At 42.1% G+C, this 16343-nt stretch overlaps 1 protein-coding gene across 9 annotated transcripts in view; it reads right to left on the reverse strand.

Annotated features, from left to right (window-relative positions):
* Positions 1 to 534: 534 nt before the first annotated feature.
* Positions 535 to 16343, reverse strand: part of PHF7 (PHD finger protein 7) — a 52637-nt gene continuing 36828 nt past the window's right edge. For 5 of the 9 annotated variants that reach the window (XM_072650107.1, XM_072650056.1, XM_072650116.1 and 2 more), the window contains 3 exons: positions 16021 to 16137; positions 15608 to 15720; positions 14677 to 15348 (listed from right to left, as the gene is read on the reverse strand). In XM_072650107.1, coding sequence (XP_072506208.1) covers positions 15101 to 15348; positions 15608 to 15720; positions 16021 to 16137 — 478 coding nt within the window. In that variant the 3' untranslated portion in view covers positions 14677 to 15100. The other 4 variants (XM_072650086.1, XM_072650098.1, XM_072650067.1 and 1 more) reach the window with 4 other exon arrangements.

The following is a 16343-nucleotide window of genomic DNA, read 5'->3' on the forward strand; positions in this document are numbered from 1 at the left end:
CTCTAAGATACATCTACCTCGCAGGGCTGTTGTGAGGATCAAGCAGGATGAAACTGTAAAGCGCTCTCAGCACAGTGCCTTGCACCTAGTAAGCGCTATAGAAAAGCCATTATCGATGCCAGAAGTTCCTCCTTTCTCTTTCCTCTCCAATAACCCGTCCTTCAAGGCAGCAGCTGTGTTATGCTGTCATCCAACATTCACTGAGCACCTACTCTGTGCAAGGCCTGTGCATGACGTGGCCCCTGCAGCACATTCTTCAGTGCCAAATGACTGGCACAGTCAATGTCCTATAACTCAAGGAGCTGTGAACTTGAGTTGGGCTTTGAAGGAAAGAAGGTAGAGAGGAAATTCTAGGCATGGGAGCCAGCAGATCTGAGGCAGAATCTGGGATGCAATAGAAACAGACCTGCCTCGTTGGATTGAATCATTCCTGTAAGGGACAGGAGGAAGTTAATGTGGGAGAGAGGTGCCGTTGTTGAGGGTTAGGGATGCTGGGACCCTGAAATAGTGCCTTGAATGACTCCGAGCCAATCCTTTCAGCCAAAGACAACATTTATTAGGACACAGGTCAGGGCGGGCACGATTCTAAAAATGTGCTATTGGTTGGACTTAAGGAATCTGAACACTTCAGTGGAGACAAGATGGAGCTTATATGTACAATGGTCAGGGAGTGGGAAGATCTGAATGGGAGGGGAGGAGTAGTCTAGTCTGGGGTGACTGGGAGGTAACAGAAGGGCCAGGTGCCCTAGGAGAAGGCCAGGGACCTACACCCTGGGCCAAGGGACAATGGAGTCTAGATGGAATCAAGAGTGGGAGGAGATAACAATGAAGGACTAGGCTAAGTTAGAGGCAACAGAGAATTGGGAGACTGGGCACAGGCCACAACGAAAGCTCAGTTGAGAGGATTACTGGGATGGCCTGAAGGCTCAGGAGAATGCCAGAGACCTGACCTTGTGGAAGAGTTCAGGGAAAGTTGGGGGAGGAAGGATTTCCAGGTTTTTTCTGCACCCCCATCATTATGTCATGGAGGGTCTTGAATGGCAGACCAGTTATCACAATGGGGCCTTGGGTCCTCTTTCCTCTGGAGCCTAGGTAGGATTTATTTCCAAATGTCCATGTCTGGCTCCACTGGGACTGCAGGAATAAGCATTGTACATCCGATTCAGAGGGGACGTAGGACCAAACAAAGGGAAGAAAGCTAAGTTGCCACCTTGTAGGTCACTCAAGGCTTCTACGGAGAAACCTACCCTGCCATCCTCTGAGCAAAACTAACCACTTATACTGAAGCCTAGGACGTTTTACTTTCTTCTCTATCTCTTTTAGCTTTTAAGTTAAAACTCAATGTCATTTTCTCACCTGGCTGCACTACTTTGGAGCTTTTCCAACTTCTCCAACATGGTAGGCATTATAGAAAGAATACTGGATCTGAGCCACCAATTCTGCCTATCGGAGACAGGGATAAGGACTGGACCTGTGATGGAGTTCAGGGGGAGGAAAATCTCTCTATCAGTGCAAAGTCAGCACCTTCTCTGCAGCCTAGGACAAAGGACTTGCCCAGGATCGCACAGTTGTGTGTGTGGAAGAAGCCAGGCCTTCCACTTAGTTTGATACATGATCCTACACTGCCTCTTATCATACGTGCTCCATTTCTGCCATGTGCCCAAGGGAGAAGCATCGAACCTCAGTTTCTCCATTTGTAAAAGGAGTCAGCCTGGATGATCTCTAAGGTCCCTTCTCCCTACTACCCTTTTTGTCTCTTGATTTTCCATGTGAGTGCATTTCCCTGCTTTTACGTCACATAGGTTTAAATACAAAGACAACTGGATGAGTGCCTTGTCTTTTACTGTTTTCTGTGCTGCTCCATGCCCCAGGTCTATATTCTTACTTTAAAACTGCGTCAGAGCTACATCCTTAACTTCAGTTGTGGGAGAGCTGAGTACTGTACTTACTGCCTCGCTGGTCACCTCTCTGCCCTTCTGTGTCCTCCAAAGAAGCCCCCTCCCTCTGCCCCCATCTGTCCCCTTTGGCACTGTCCCCTTTGTGGTGCTAGGACTCATCCCAAACCTACAGGTTTCCCTTCATTTACAAATAATTTAACTGATAAATTTTTGGGCTCAGGGAGGAGAATTAGAAGAGAAGGAATTCAACTTCCTTTCCTTTCCCAAGATCCCTTTATCCTCCCTTTTATCCTTTGAAACCTGGGGCAGATGAGGCGCTGTATGCCCACATGAGTCTGGAGTACTCCTGCCTGAGGTGAGATGTCAGATTATAGCAGAGGGACAGAAGCAGCAGGGGGAGGGAGCATTCCGGTGGCTGGGCAGTTTCTTCTGTGGCATTTCTTCTTGGAAACAAGAGACAGCTGTTCAGAAAGAGCCTGCACTGGTGGGGTAAGGGCCATGACTCTCTTCTGACTAAGGCATTCATTCTCTTTCCTCCTTGGGCCCCTTTTCCTGACCCAACTTGCAATACCTACAGGCTACAGGTGCTCCTGCCCTATGGCAGGAAGCAGGTACAGTGTGAATCCATTGAGAGCCCTCAGTCTCCTGTGGCCATAAACTGGGCTTTACAGTTGCCTGGAGGGTGGGGCCAAGGCTAAAAACAAATGCAGTGATAAGGGGTTCAGAACTGTTCTTGCCTCTGGCCTAATGGCCCCATCTATTTGCCCATTCCTGAGTCACATCCCTAACCAGGGCACAGTTTAACTGCCCATGTGGCCTGCTTCCCTCTGACCAAATTACACATCGCTGTGCCTTCTCACTACCTTGAAAGACCCTTAAGGGGTAGCTGCCACTTGAAGTCATTCACTTTTCTTTGGGGCTTTGTTAAAACCATTTGGTTCCTCTGCACAGGTTTTTTGTTTTTTTTAAATCACACTACGGAGTGATTAAAAAAATCCCTGAGAAAAGGAAATGCTGCTGCCTCCTGGGAGACATCAGTCATGCTGCACTTTTTGTCCTCGCACTCGGACCTACGTTACTTTGCCAGTACTCTTCAACTCCGCTATGCCACCCACATTAGGGAAGTCATTTCGTCTTTCCTGCCTTGTTCACTTGGAAATAAACTTTGGAGTCTGATGGCATGTGCTCTAGTTGTCGTATTTGGGGCTAGAAGGGATGGATTTGTTCTTTACACATTTAAGCATTCCAGAGCTTCTAACATTAGTATCCTCATTTTATAAGGGGATAAACAGAGGAAGGAGGAGTCGCTGCTAAGGAGTCACCCTGGGAATCGGTGGAATAGAAGCCTCGATTCCAGATGTGCGACCACACAACTAGATATAATTTTTTTTCCTTTGTGGAGCACACCAAGCCTGAGGCACCTTTGCTACAAGGTTTCCTAGGGATATTCCAAGTCCATTCCCTTTGGGGCCAAGTGTCTTTGAGATCTAAGGCAGAGAAAAAACTGGAGCATGACAGAAAAGCAGTTGACATTATGGCTGTGATCTCATTCGTTGACTCTCCACCTCCCTCCCTGGCTGATAACAATCTGATTCTGCTTCCTGTAGCCAAAGGCCTCAGACAATAGTGTGAACTACAGGCTGGGCTGGGAAGGACATTGTTATGGAAAGAAAAAATAACATACAAACACAAAGCCCAGGCCGGACCAAGGGAGGTTATTTACAAACCCTCTGGCTTTCCAGGGAGCTCACTGCGGTGGAGGCTGGGGACAGCACAATGGGGAATTGTTTGACTGGGCCTGGTGTCTCCCCTGCCGCCTCCTCTCAGGACTGGAGATGGCTTTGATGGCAGAAGATGTCTCAGACACAGAGCTCAGAGGGATGTTCACTGTATACCATGGCTCCTTTCCTGTTTATCAGGGGTGACTCTGGGGTGGGGACCGGAGGCCAGTCTTGACCAGAGACACGTTGGCAGAGTCTACTAAGTCTCATTCCCCCCCTCCCCCCCAACACACATTGTCATGTTGCTCTGGGACCCCTGGGCCAAATGAGGATGTCTGTTTTTTGGTTTTTTTCCACTTTGAAAACTTTACATTCTATATATAGAATGGTTAGAATGAAGAGAAAACCTTCCAACTCCAATGCGACCCTCTGGGCAAAATGTACTCAGCACTGAGAGTGTTAGTCCCAAAGACAATCTTACCAAACATAGTTAAGGCTGCCAAAATCCTAAGTTTGGACCTGAATATCTAAGGATTCATTTTCATTTCTCAGAAGTCCAGTATCCTGCCCTAAAAAGGGTGGACTTGTATGGGTGCTGTTGCCAGCTCCTAAATTCAGCATGATAGAATGAGCATAATTGACAAAATGTTCCTTTAGGTCAAGGGCAAGAAAATTGTGTTTATAATGGTAATGTTTCACCCATCTCATTGTGTCACATGGAGTTCCTTTGCACATGGTAGGCATTTAATAAGTAGTTATTGACTTGTAATGGGTAGCACCTGAAGCACCTGAAGCACCATCATATAGCAAACCTAGATGAAGAGGAGTCAGGGCACAGGCAGTCCCCTCCGTGTGTGTGTGTGTGTGTGTGTGTGTGTGTGTGTGTGTGTGTGTGTGTGTGTGTGTGTGTGTGTGTGTGTGTGTGTGTGTGTGTGTGTGTGTGTGTGTGTGTGTGTGTGTGTGTGTGTGTGTGTCTCCTTTGACCTGTTATGAGTGTCCACTGAAATAATGTAGAGCACGGGGCTTTGAAACCTATCAATTGCTGTATAACTATGAGATATGTGGGAGATACCGAGGAGGTACAAGCCCAAGCCAAGACCTTTTTCCCTTGGATTGGGAGGGCTTTTGTCCCCTTAGTCTGAAGGGCTCCCAGAAAGTCTGGCCTTTGGGGGAGGCTGCTTGGATTCCCCTTCCATTTCTCCCAGCTCAGATACTCCCTATCTTCTATTTAGCATTCTTTTGAAATTCCTCCCTTTGATCCTATTACCAGCCACTCCCATCAGGATCCTCCCTGGGTTTGATCTATGGAGACCATCCCTGGGACCCCAGACTACCTGGCGACATATGCTTCTGGCCCAGGCCCTACATTGTCTGATATCTCCTGATTGCCTCCAGCTGTTTCCAACCCTTGACCACTCACCCTAGTCCCATTGAGGTTCTCCTTGGACTTCTCAAGACCCTTCCTAAACCCTTCCTCCCATCACCCTAGACTACCAGACCACCGCCAGATCCCTCCTGTAGTCTTTTGTGTATTTAAGTTCCATCTTGCCTCCATGAAAGCTCTCAGATTCAATCCAGCTCAGACTCTGTCTAGCTGAGATTCTATCTGGCCCCGCTTTACAAGCGTTACAAATGCTTAGGCTCCTTAAGAGTCAACTCAGTAGGATGAATCTTTAATAAACTTTGTTTTTCTTTGACGTTAAGAAGGCTTGTGTCAAATTCATTCGAGCAGGACCCGGCGTGTCGGTCTTTTGGGGTCCCCAGCACCCCTAAACCTCATCAATGTGATTAAGACTTACATTTCTGAGTTGGTAGGATTCTGCGCAACTGTCTCCTAACTGATGACCCCCATCTTCTAAGTGTCTAGGCTTGTCTATGGTCATGAAATAGCTTTGCATAGTCCGCTCCCCATACCACTCTCTAACCTGCTGCTTTTAAAGACAATCAAACAGCAGTGAAAACATAATTCCAAGTGAGTCACAAGCTTCCTCAAATGCAGGAGATGAAGTTTCAGGGAATATAGTCACATTCATCCATCCTACAGGGTATACAATTTGTGACCCCTCTCCTTCCCCAGGATGATTTAAGGGAGGACATGAACCTGAGGTGCATAAAATGAGAAGGGACCAAATTCAAGACAAAATATCTACACTGATGAGATCACAGATTCATTGAAGTTTGACTCATGTACCACATGATAACAGTGCCCTCTAGTGTCTGGCATCAGAACACTGCTGCTGTGTATTTATACCGAGAGTTGGAAGGAACTTAAAGTTTATTTACTTTAACTCCTATGGAACAGTCCCAGGGATCACCCAATTTCTGCTGGAACATCTCAGCATGGCAGCCCACCCCAGTGTCAGATAGCTCCAATGGTTAAGAAGTTCTTTTTTATATTAAATCAATTAATGCAATTCAACAGACTAGACAGGTATTCATAAGGAAGACTCCCCCAACAATGACTGTATACCCCATAAAATCACACAATCTTTAATAGAGTTATAAAGGCCTTCTGAGTTGGCCAGTCTGGTTGGACCCATTTCCTATATCGGTACAGTATTACTGAATATCTAGGAATCCCTTAGTGCTTTAGGTCTTGAATTTATTATAAAACTGGGTTTAGTAAAAAACAAACAAACAACCAAAAAACCCAAAAGACAAAAAGTTTCCCAAACTCCCAACTCCTAACCCTTAATGACTTCTATTCACCTTCTGTTTGACTAAGGCTCACTCTCAACCTAAAAAATGATGAAAAGTTAACAAGCTGGCAAGGACTCGTGCTGGAGGAGATCATTCGGGCTGAGCCTCAAAGCCTCCATTGTCCCACACGTTTGCAGTCATTTAATTAGGGCAGATTGTTGGAACTCAATATGTATATTAAAAATGAGAAACATGTGACTCTTGTCTTTATGGAGCTTAACTGCCCAGGATAAACACAGGTGCTTATTTTTCTATAAATGAGTTAACTGCTAACCAACCAACCAACAGTTCCAGTAAGTACCTATTATGTGCCTGGCATTGTGCTAGGTGGTGGGAATAGAGGGGTAGATGGGACTGGACCTATGATTTTATTGGGAATGCCCAGGTGAGTAAACTCATTCTACCTAATATAGGTCGACACCTCTTCTGCAATTTTTGGTAGCAGAGAGTTGCCTAGAACACTGAAAGGTTGGGGATTATAAAGACAGAATCAAAATAATTCCTGTCCTGACGGAGCTTACATTCTAATAGGAGAAACATGTACATGTATAAGTACATCGAAAATATATACAAAATAGATGAGAGATAACCTATGGTGGAGGAAAGCATTAACAATCAGGAGGAACCAACAGAGACCTCATGAAGAAGCTGAGTCTTGAGGTAACCAGAGATTTCAAGAGGTGGAGGAGAGGAGGGAGTGCATTCCAGGCACAGGGGACAGATATCAAAGCACAGAAACAATAGGTAGAGTGGTGTGTGTATGCTAACAACACAGTCTGGAACTATGAGCAGCCCAGAAGCTACCCCACTGAAGGAAAATGAGATCTATGTAAACTGCTTTTAGAAGAGTTATTCTGGCAATGGGGACTTTTATGGTTTGCCTGCCTGCCTTAGCATCTGTTCTTCCCTTCTAGGTCAAGGAAATTGGAGACTACAACCTTTGTGAATTTTAAAAGGTCAGGAGACTGAGTCATCCAGGAATGCTGGAGTTTAGGAGCTTGGGGGTTCAAGACTTAAGTCTATGCTGGGTTTTAGCAACAAAGCCATGAAGAAGGCCCTTTAGGACCCAGGCCAGCAGTAGTTGAGGCAAGGACACATCTGGTAGCAGAGCTGAATTTATCTTTCCTTTCTTTCATAGTTGGGCTTTATTTTTTAACATTGGTTTAGAATTTTTTTGAGTTTCCAATTCTCTCCCTCCCTTCAGTTTCTCTCCCACCCATTTAGAAGGCAACCAATATATCAATTATGCATATGAAATCGTGCAAAACATATTTCCATATTATCCATGTTGCAAAAAAAAGCATGAAAATTTAAGTGAAAAAAAAAGCATGCATTCAGAGTTCATCAGTTCTCTCTCTGGATATAGATAGCTTTTCTCCATCATGGGTCCTTTCGACTGGATCATTGTATTGATGAGAGTAGCTAAATCTTTCACCGATGATCACCGCTACAATATGGTTGCTACTATGTCCAGTGTTCTCCCAGTTCTGATCACTTCACTTTGCATCAGTTCATATAGGTCTTCCCATCTTTTTCTGAAACCATTCCCCTCATCATTTCTTATAGCACAATAGTATTCCATCACAACTATAGAATACAACTTGTTTGGTCATTCCCCAACTGATAGGTATCTCCTCAATTTCCAATTCTTTGCCATCACAAAAAAAAAAGCTGCTATAGATATTTTTGTACATAAGTCTTTTTCCTTTTATCTCTTTGTGATACAGACCTAGTAGCGGTATTGCTAGGTCAAAGTATATGTAAAGTTTGATAGGACTTTCAGCATAGTTCCAAATTATTCTCCAGAATGACTGGATCAGTTCACCACTCCATCTACAATGCATTAGTGTACCCATTTTTCCGTATCTCTCCAGCATTTGTCATTTTCCTCTTCTGTCATGTCTGATAGATATGAAGTGATACCTCAGAGTTACTTTAATTTTCATTTCTCTAATCAACATTGATTTAGAGCATTCTTCAGGTGACTACTGGGAGCTTCAATTTCTTCTTCTGAAAACTGCCTATTCATATTCTTTAGCAAATTATCCATTCAGGAACGGCTGTTATTTTGATAAATTTGGCTTAGTTGCCTATATATTTGAGAAATGGGGTCTTGATTAGAAAAAAATTGCTGTAAATCCCCCCCATCCCTTCCTGTTTCCTGCATTCCTAATCTTGGCTGCATTGGTTCTGTCTATATACAGCCTTTTTAATTTAATGGAATCAAAATTATCCATTTTACTTCCCGTGATCCTCTCTTTCTCTTCTTTGGTCATAAACTCTTTCCATATCTATAGATTTGACTGGTAAATCTTTCTATGCTCCCCTAATTTGCTTAAAATATCACCTCTTAGGTCTTAATTATGTACCCATTTTGGTATACTTTTATACATATTATAATACATTTTCTAGTTCTATAAAGTAATCCTTTGCTAGTTTAATTTGGCATGATGCTCAATAATTAAATAAAGCTTGGATCTTTCAGTTTATCAAACGCTAGATTGCTTTAGTAATTTACCACTGTAAATATAATTAGTCTCTTCCACTGATCCACCACTCCTACTTCTTGTCCAGTCCCAGATTATTTTGGTGATTACCACTTTACAATATTGTTTGAAATTTGTTACTACTAGGCCATCTTCCTTCACATTTTTTCATCGTTTTCCTTGATACTGACCTTTTATTCTTCCAGATGAATTTTATTTTTTCTAGCTCTATAAAATAATTCTTTGGTAATTTGATTGGTATGACACTGAATAAATAAATTAATTTAGGTAGAATTGTCATTTTTATTATATTGACTCAGCCTACCCACAAGCAATTAATATTTCTCCAGTTGCTTAGATATGTCCCTATTTGTGTCAAAATGTTTTGTGACGGTATTCATATAGGCCCTGGGTTTGTCTTGGCAGGTAGACTCAGAAGTATTTTATAACGTCTACAGTTATTTAAATGGAATTTTTCTTTTGCTTCCTGCTGGGTTTTGTTGGTAATGTGTAGAATGCTGATGATTTCTGTTAATTATTCAATGAGTCCGTTGGTTTATTCTCTAGGGTTTTCTAAACACGCCATCAAATTGTCCGTAAACATAGTTTTGACTCTTCGTTGCTATTTTATTCTGCTAATTCGTTCTCTCGTCTTACTGCTGTAGCTAGACTTTCTGGTACAGTATTGAATACTAATGGTGAAAATGGACATCGTGACTTCCCTTCCGCTCTTGTTGGCAAGGCTTCTCGTTTAGTGCCGTTACAGACAACGCTTGCTCTTAGTTTTAGATAAATACTTCTTATTATTTTAAGAAGGCTCCATTTACTCCTATGATTTCTAGTGTTTTTCACAGGCATACGTGTTGTATTTTGTCAAAAGCTTTTTCTGTATCTATTATTTTGTTGTTTTTCTTATTGATATAGCCAATTTCACTAATTATTTTATTAATATTGAACCGGGCCTGAGTTCTGGGTAGGAATCCTACTGGATCATAGTGTATGATCTTTATGACATATTGCCGTAAACTTCTTGCTAGTAGTTTATTTAACATTTTTGCATCAACATTCATTAACTTTAGGAAATCAATGTCAGGGAAATTGGTCTGTGGTTTTCTTGGTTTAGGTGTCAACACCGTGGGTGTCAGAGAAGGAATTTTGTAAGACTCCTTTATCTTTCCAATAGTTGATATAATATTAGAATTTTTGGTAGAATTCACTTATAAATTCATTTAGCCCTGGGGATTTTTTCTTAGGGAAGTCATTGATGGCTTGTTTAATTTTTTTTTTCTAAGATGGGGCTATTTAAGTATTCTATTTCCTCTTGTGTTAATCTGAGCAATTTATATTTTTGTAAATATTTACATATTTCACTTATACTATCGGTTTTACTGGCATATAATTAGGCAAAATAGCTCATAAGAATTGCTTTGATTTCATCTTCATTGTTGGTGCATTCACCCTTTTCATTTTTGATAAGTGTAATTTTTATTTTTAAATCAATCAATGGTTTATCTATTATATTTTAAAAAATAAAACCAACTCATTTTATTAATTCAATGATTTTTTTTAGCTTTCACTTTTATTAATCTCTCCTTTGATTTTCAGGATTTCTATTTTGGTATTTAACTGAGAATTCTGAATTTGTTCTTTTTCTAATTTTTCTTTAGTTGCACATGCAATTCATTGATCTGCTTCTTTTTTTCTAATTGATATATTTTTTTCCCTAAGTACTGCTTTGACTGAATCCCACAAATTTTGGCTATGCTGTCTCATTGTTGTTATTGTTTTCAAATTGTTTATGATTTACTCTTTGACCCACTCATTCCTATTTAGTTTCCAATTACTTTTTAATCTATGCTTCCAAGGCCCTTTATTGGATGTAATTTTTATTGCATTATGGTCTGAAAATGATGCATAGTATTTCTGCTTTCCTGCAGTTGGTTATGAAGACTTTAGCAAATAGTCAATTTTGAGAAGATGTCATGAATAGCTGAGAAAAAGGGTTTGGAGTCAGGAAGACCTGAGTTCAAATTTGATCTCAGACACTTGCTAATAGGTACTCCTGGCTTCGGTTTCCTCAGCTATAAAAAGGGGAAAATCATGGCACTTATCTCCCAGGATTGTTGTACAGATCAATAGTATGTCCTTAATAAATGCTCATTTTCTTCCTTTGTGTTCAGCCAGCAACTAAGCATTACATGTTTCAGGAAACATGGAAGAAGTGGTTATTTATGTGACTAGAAGAAGCCCATGGATGAAATCTATCTAATGTAGCTTTGTATTTAACAACATATTCAACGTGTTGTAGAGAATATGACTTGCTATGTGATGTGCTATTCCTGTTACTGATATAAATGTGGTGTTGATATGAATACTGGTATTTAGGGCAATAATTCACAAGGCCTTGCCATACAGGCTGAGCTAGCTTTTCCTAGGGCTGAGCCCATGCAGAATAGGCTACTTTTTCCTTAAATGGTATTGAAACTTAGACTTGAAACTGAATTGACACAGTAATTAAGGTTTGAACCCTAACTTTCTGGCCACGTGAATACAAAAGCCAGTATCTGAGGAGTCAGGAGCTTTTCCCTCAGGTTTCTGACCCAATACGGCCAACGCAGAAGGGAGCTATGCCCAAACGAAAGATGCGATATTCTTGCTTGAATTTCCTTTCCATGCTTTGGTTAGTAAACTTTGCTGTGTCATTAACTCTTAGGTGGTCTGTAAGTGCCTTGTTTTGTTCCAATACTCAACCTGGACCACCAGGGCAGCCTGAGTCAGACAGGATCTACAGTAGCTGATATGCAATGTTTTGCATGTATTACTGACATATATTCTTTGATACGTATTTTAGTATGCAATAATAGGCAGCTAGGCAACACAGTGGATAGAGCACTCAACAGGAAGACCTGCGTTCAAAGTCTCAGAAACCTATTGGCTGTACGCATCCTCAGTTTCCTTATCTGTAAAACTGGTATAATAATAGCACCTACCTCTCAGGGTTGTTATGAGGATCAAAGAGAAATTTGTAAAGAATTTTGCAAACCTTAAATGTTAGCTCTTTGTACTTGTTTGTTTGTATGTAGGTATTCGTGAGCTCCTTGAGAGCAGGAACTCTCTTTTACCTTCCTTTATATGCCTAAAACTTAGTATAGGGTCTGACACCTAAGAAGTTCTTAATAAATGTTAACTGATTGGGTGATATGTATGCACTACTGCTAGACATTTCTGCATTCAATTCTGTTATACATACTACCTCATGTAGTTGCATGACATTTGTACTTTGGTTTTACATACATACAAGGTCAATATATGCCAGAAAGGGTGCTGAGCACGGGAATACAGAGAAAGGCAATGACCGTCCTCCTCTCAAGAAGCTCACAATCTACCTTGGGAGGCACAAACTAGATGACAGTGAGAGGACAGACAAAGCCACAATGTCCTTTGTGTGTTCTGGGGCCAGAAGCCACTCAAGTGGATGCGATCTCTGGGTTGGGAGCACCTGTTGACGGGCCTGGGGAGTGCCCAGAGCACACAAGTTGGTGCAGAGACCATGAATGGCACTGGTCAGAGGTCATGGCACCATCCAAGTGAGATGACTAGAGGCTGGTACAATACTGGAGCACAGAGGGAGGCACCTGGACCCTAAAAGAGAGTCACAGACTCACGAATTCTGTGGGTTGTTGAGCAGCAGAGCTGATTTCAATGACTGTATGCACTATTTTGTTTTGTTTTGTTTCTAATCCATGGGCCTGAGACAGGAATAGGTTCATCTTTCCCTATTCCATTCTCACGGGTGAATATGGCCCGGCTATCTGCAAGCATCTCGGAGGGCAACCAGAATGATGTCCATGAGATGACTGGAAGTGGCCAGTTTTATACAATAGCGTTTGTTCTATTTTCCTTTTCCCTTCATTTTCTGTACATAAACTACATGATGATCACAGCATTCTAAGTTTTTGAATCTTTGAATGACATGCATGGTGAACTGAGAAAGAACTTAATGGTGGGTGCTCATAAAGTAGGTAAAGTCACACCAATTAGTCAATAAGGATTTCTTTAGCACTTGCTCTGTGCCAGGCACTGTGACTACAGCAGTGGGGATAGAAAGAGAAACAGGAACACGTTGGGCTCTCAAGAAGCTCCCACTCTAGTGGGGAGACAATCTTCAAATAACTGTATCCACAATAATGTCTATACAGTGATCTCAGAGGGAGAGAACCAGTACAGAGGGATCTGGGATAGCAGCAGACTGGTGAAAGATTCTTACAGAAGATGGGATGTGAGCTAAGGCCTTAAAGAAGTCAGGGAAGCCAGGAGATGGAGGAGAAGAGGGAGAGAACTCCAGACACGGGAGATGGTGCAAATGCATAGATTCAGGAAAAGGCAATATTGTGTATGTGGAACGGCAAGTAGGCCAATGTAGCTGGATCATAGGGTACATGGCATGGAGTAAAGTATCAGAAGGGAGATAAGAAGGGATGAGGCTGTGGAAGGTTTAATATGCCAAGCGGAGCATTGTCTATTTGATCCTGGAGATAGGTAATAGGAGCCACTAGGAGCAGTGGTTCTCAAACTTTTTGATCAGGATTTGCTTTGTTTTGTTGATTGTGCAAACTTACGAGTATGATGGAGAAAATGTTGATAGATTAGACTTAGACTTAAAAGTATGTCCTGGATTTGAAGAGTTGGTTGACAAACATTTACCAGTACAGCTCTGGTTTTATTTATCAATATTTACCATATTAGAAATTAAAACATCTCAGTACTATTATGAAAATAGTTTTGACTTTGAGGCCTTCCTGAAAGGATGCTGGGGACCCCGGAGATCCCTGGATCACACTTTGAGAGGTGCTGCACTAGAGCATATTGAATTGAGGAGGAGCTGATTTGGTCAGACTTGTACTTTAGGAGCATCACTCTGGCAGTTCAGTGGAGTGGAGAAGAGAGACTTGGGGCAGGGACACCAATTAGGCTATTGCAATACTCCAGGAGAGAGATGCTGAAGGCCTGTACAAGAGTGGTGGCTCTGTATATGGAGTGAAGAGAAGTATATGTGGAGAGAAGTATATGTACATGAGAGATGTTATGAAGGTAAAATGGCAAGATTTAACAACAGTTTGGATATGGTTAAGGACAAGTGAAAAGTTGAGGATGGCACCACAAGATTCCTAATTGGGGAGAGGGGAAAGTTTGAGGCATTTCATGTTTTAACATTTTGAGCAACACCCTAACTCATTACCTGATTAACTCTGGATTTGACTAATGAATGTTAGTCCAAGCTGCTTCGTGTAACAAGGCAACTGCGATGTGAGTTTGGTGGTCCAGCAAGACCTAAGTACAGTAGTTGCAGGCAAAGCCCCTTCTGGTGGCCAGCAGGATTACTGACAGGCCTTCTAGGAAGGATTACCCCATATGCCAAAGAGAAACTGATAAAGCTCAGTTGGTATCTTCCCATAAACATAAGGAAGACAGCACTCAAGTCAAATAACCAAAGGGGCCTGAGTTGGGTGGCAGAAGGAGGGGTACAAATGGACTTTATTTGGATGCACGTACTTTGATTCTAAAACCACAGGTATGCTAATAAAAGTCTCTTTAAATATACCTCAGTAGTTTGTTGTCATATTCCTCTGAAGAGATACAACGTTTTAATTCAATGTCATACAGCAGTCTGTACTCTAGAAATATATTACTTTATAGTATATTACTCTAGAAAATGCTAGCCTTCAAAGGAATGTAAATTCTTCCAGTTCCCAGAACTCAAATAAATGCATTACATTTTAGGAATCAGAAGAGCTAGTCTGCTCATATTCTACCCTCTAGGAAAGGGAATCCCTGGCCAAATCCCAAAGCAAAGCATATGGAGATACTCAATGTTGATAAAAAAAAAAAAAGATCAAGTTTATTTACATATTAACGTGTAGAGTTTGAAAGAAGAAAAGACTGAGGGGAAGTAGATGAGATCAGAATAATTCAGGAGAAATCACAATAGGAGGAGAAGGGAAAGAAAGCCCTGAAAGTAAGGGAGAAAAAATCAGAAGTACTCTGATGGCCATAACTTCTATGACAAAAATCTACATAAGGAACAAGGGTTATTCCCATTTTTGAACCTGGAATCCCTTCTCTCTTAATTCTGCCCTCCCCTCAGAATCCAGGTGTCCTATCTCCTGGTCAGCTCTTCTCATTGCTAGCTTCCCATCCTCTTCCCAGAAGCCAGGAGTTCCATTTTTCAGCAAATGCTAAGGAAAAAAAAAATAAATCTACCTGGTGGTGCTCAATATCTTCTCCTGATGAGATATTACTCTTTTTTTTTGCGGTATTTGGAGATTTTGACACGTTTTGCTCGCCATGTGGATCTTCTCCTTTCCCAACAGGAAGATTCTGCCTTTTCTGGAGAGGAGAGTTCTGAACTTTCTTGTAAAAAGGACGGTCCTGGCCCTTCTCTAAAGGAAGGCCCTGGATTTTCTTCCTGGGAACGATTTTGCCCAGTCTCTCTGTAAAAATGGCTTCTGGGGCTTAAGGTTTTACTGCAACCAGGGATTTCACCTAAGATTTTAAACATACACCCTATGTTAGGAGAGATACGTGAAAAGCAAGTCCAATTTCTGCAGCCTCCAAAGTGCTGCCAACCAGTTCCCAGGCAGCCACTGGGCAGTTCCAAAACTAAGGAGTCTGATCTCCATCTGAGCCCCCTGATCTCACTGCCAGGTCTTTGTTTCCTTCCCAGTAAACAACTACTGACTTTTCCTTCAGACCAAAATCTATCCCAGCCCCAGAACAGAATAATTCCAGTGCTCAGTCATACCTGTTGACACACACTCTGCACACTCCCATTTCTTAGAGTTGCTCCTAAGGAAAGAACAACTTCTGTGGGTTCCCTGGGATCCACAAGTGGTGCACAAGATGAGGCCCCACCTCCTACAAGGAGAACCAGAAAGGGATTGTTTGCGGTACCCTCTCTGAAGACTGGGTTGGAAAGACAAGGTATCACCCACGAATAAAAAGTGGAATAGCACTCCGAGGTAAAGGGACCTCTCAAAAGACAGTGAAGTGAGAGCCAGTGATTGAAGTGACAACAAAACCTAAAAATTCTGTTCTCTAATGGAGAAGCTAAGCGAATGAGTTGAATTTTATGCTTCTGGTTACTAGTGTTGAGATAAACTTCAAAAAATGGGAATCCAATGGACTCAACCAGCCATAAAGCAGCTTTCTACTTACCCTTCACTCTCAAAGTTGTCTCTGCCATCTTTATAAAGGCAAATTGGAGCATCACAATGTTGGTGGCGTTGGTATAATTCTGAGAAAGCTCCTGGCTCAAGTTCCCAGGCAGCATCTCTGCAGAGAGAAGAAGTTGTGAACAAAGGCCTTCTGGAGCACAACCAGAGGTTTGGAACCTCTGACCACTTGGCCAGGAGCCAGGAGCTGGATGGAGGCAAGGGGCTGTACACAGCAAACAATGCAATCCAGCAAACATTCATTCTGTGCCCACCATTTTCAGGCACTGTGCTCGGCAGGTGGGGAGGGGGAGTGTTACAGAGACA

The sequence above is a fragment of the Notamacropus eugenii genome, chromosome 1 (genome assembly GCF_028372415.1).
Source record: "Notamacropus eugenii isolate mMacEug1 chromosome 1, mMacEug1.pri_v2, whole genome shotgun sequence".
Lineage (NCBI taxonomy): Eukaryota > Metazoa > Chordata > Mammalia > Diprotodontia > Macropodidae > Notamacropus > Notamacropus eugenii.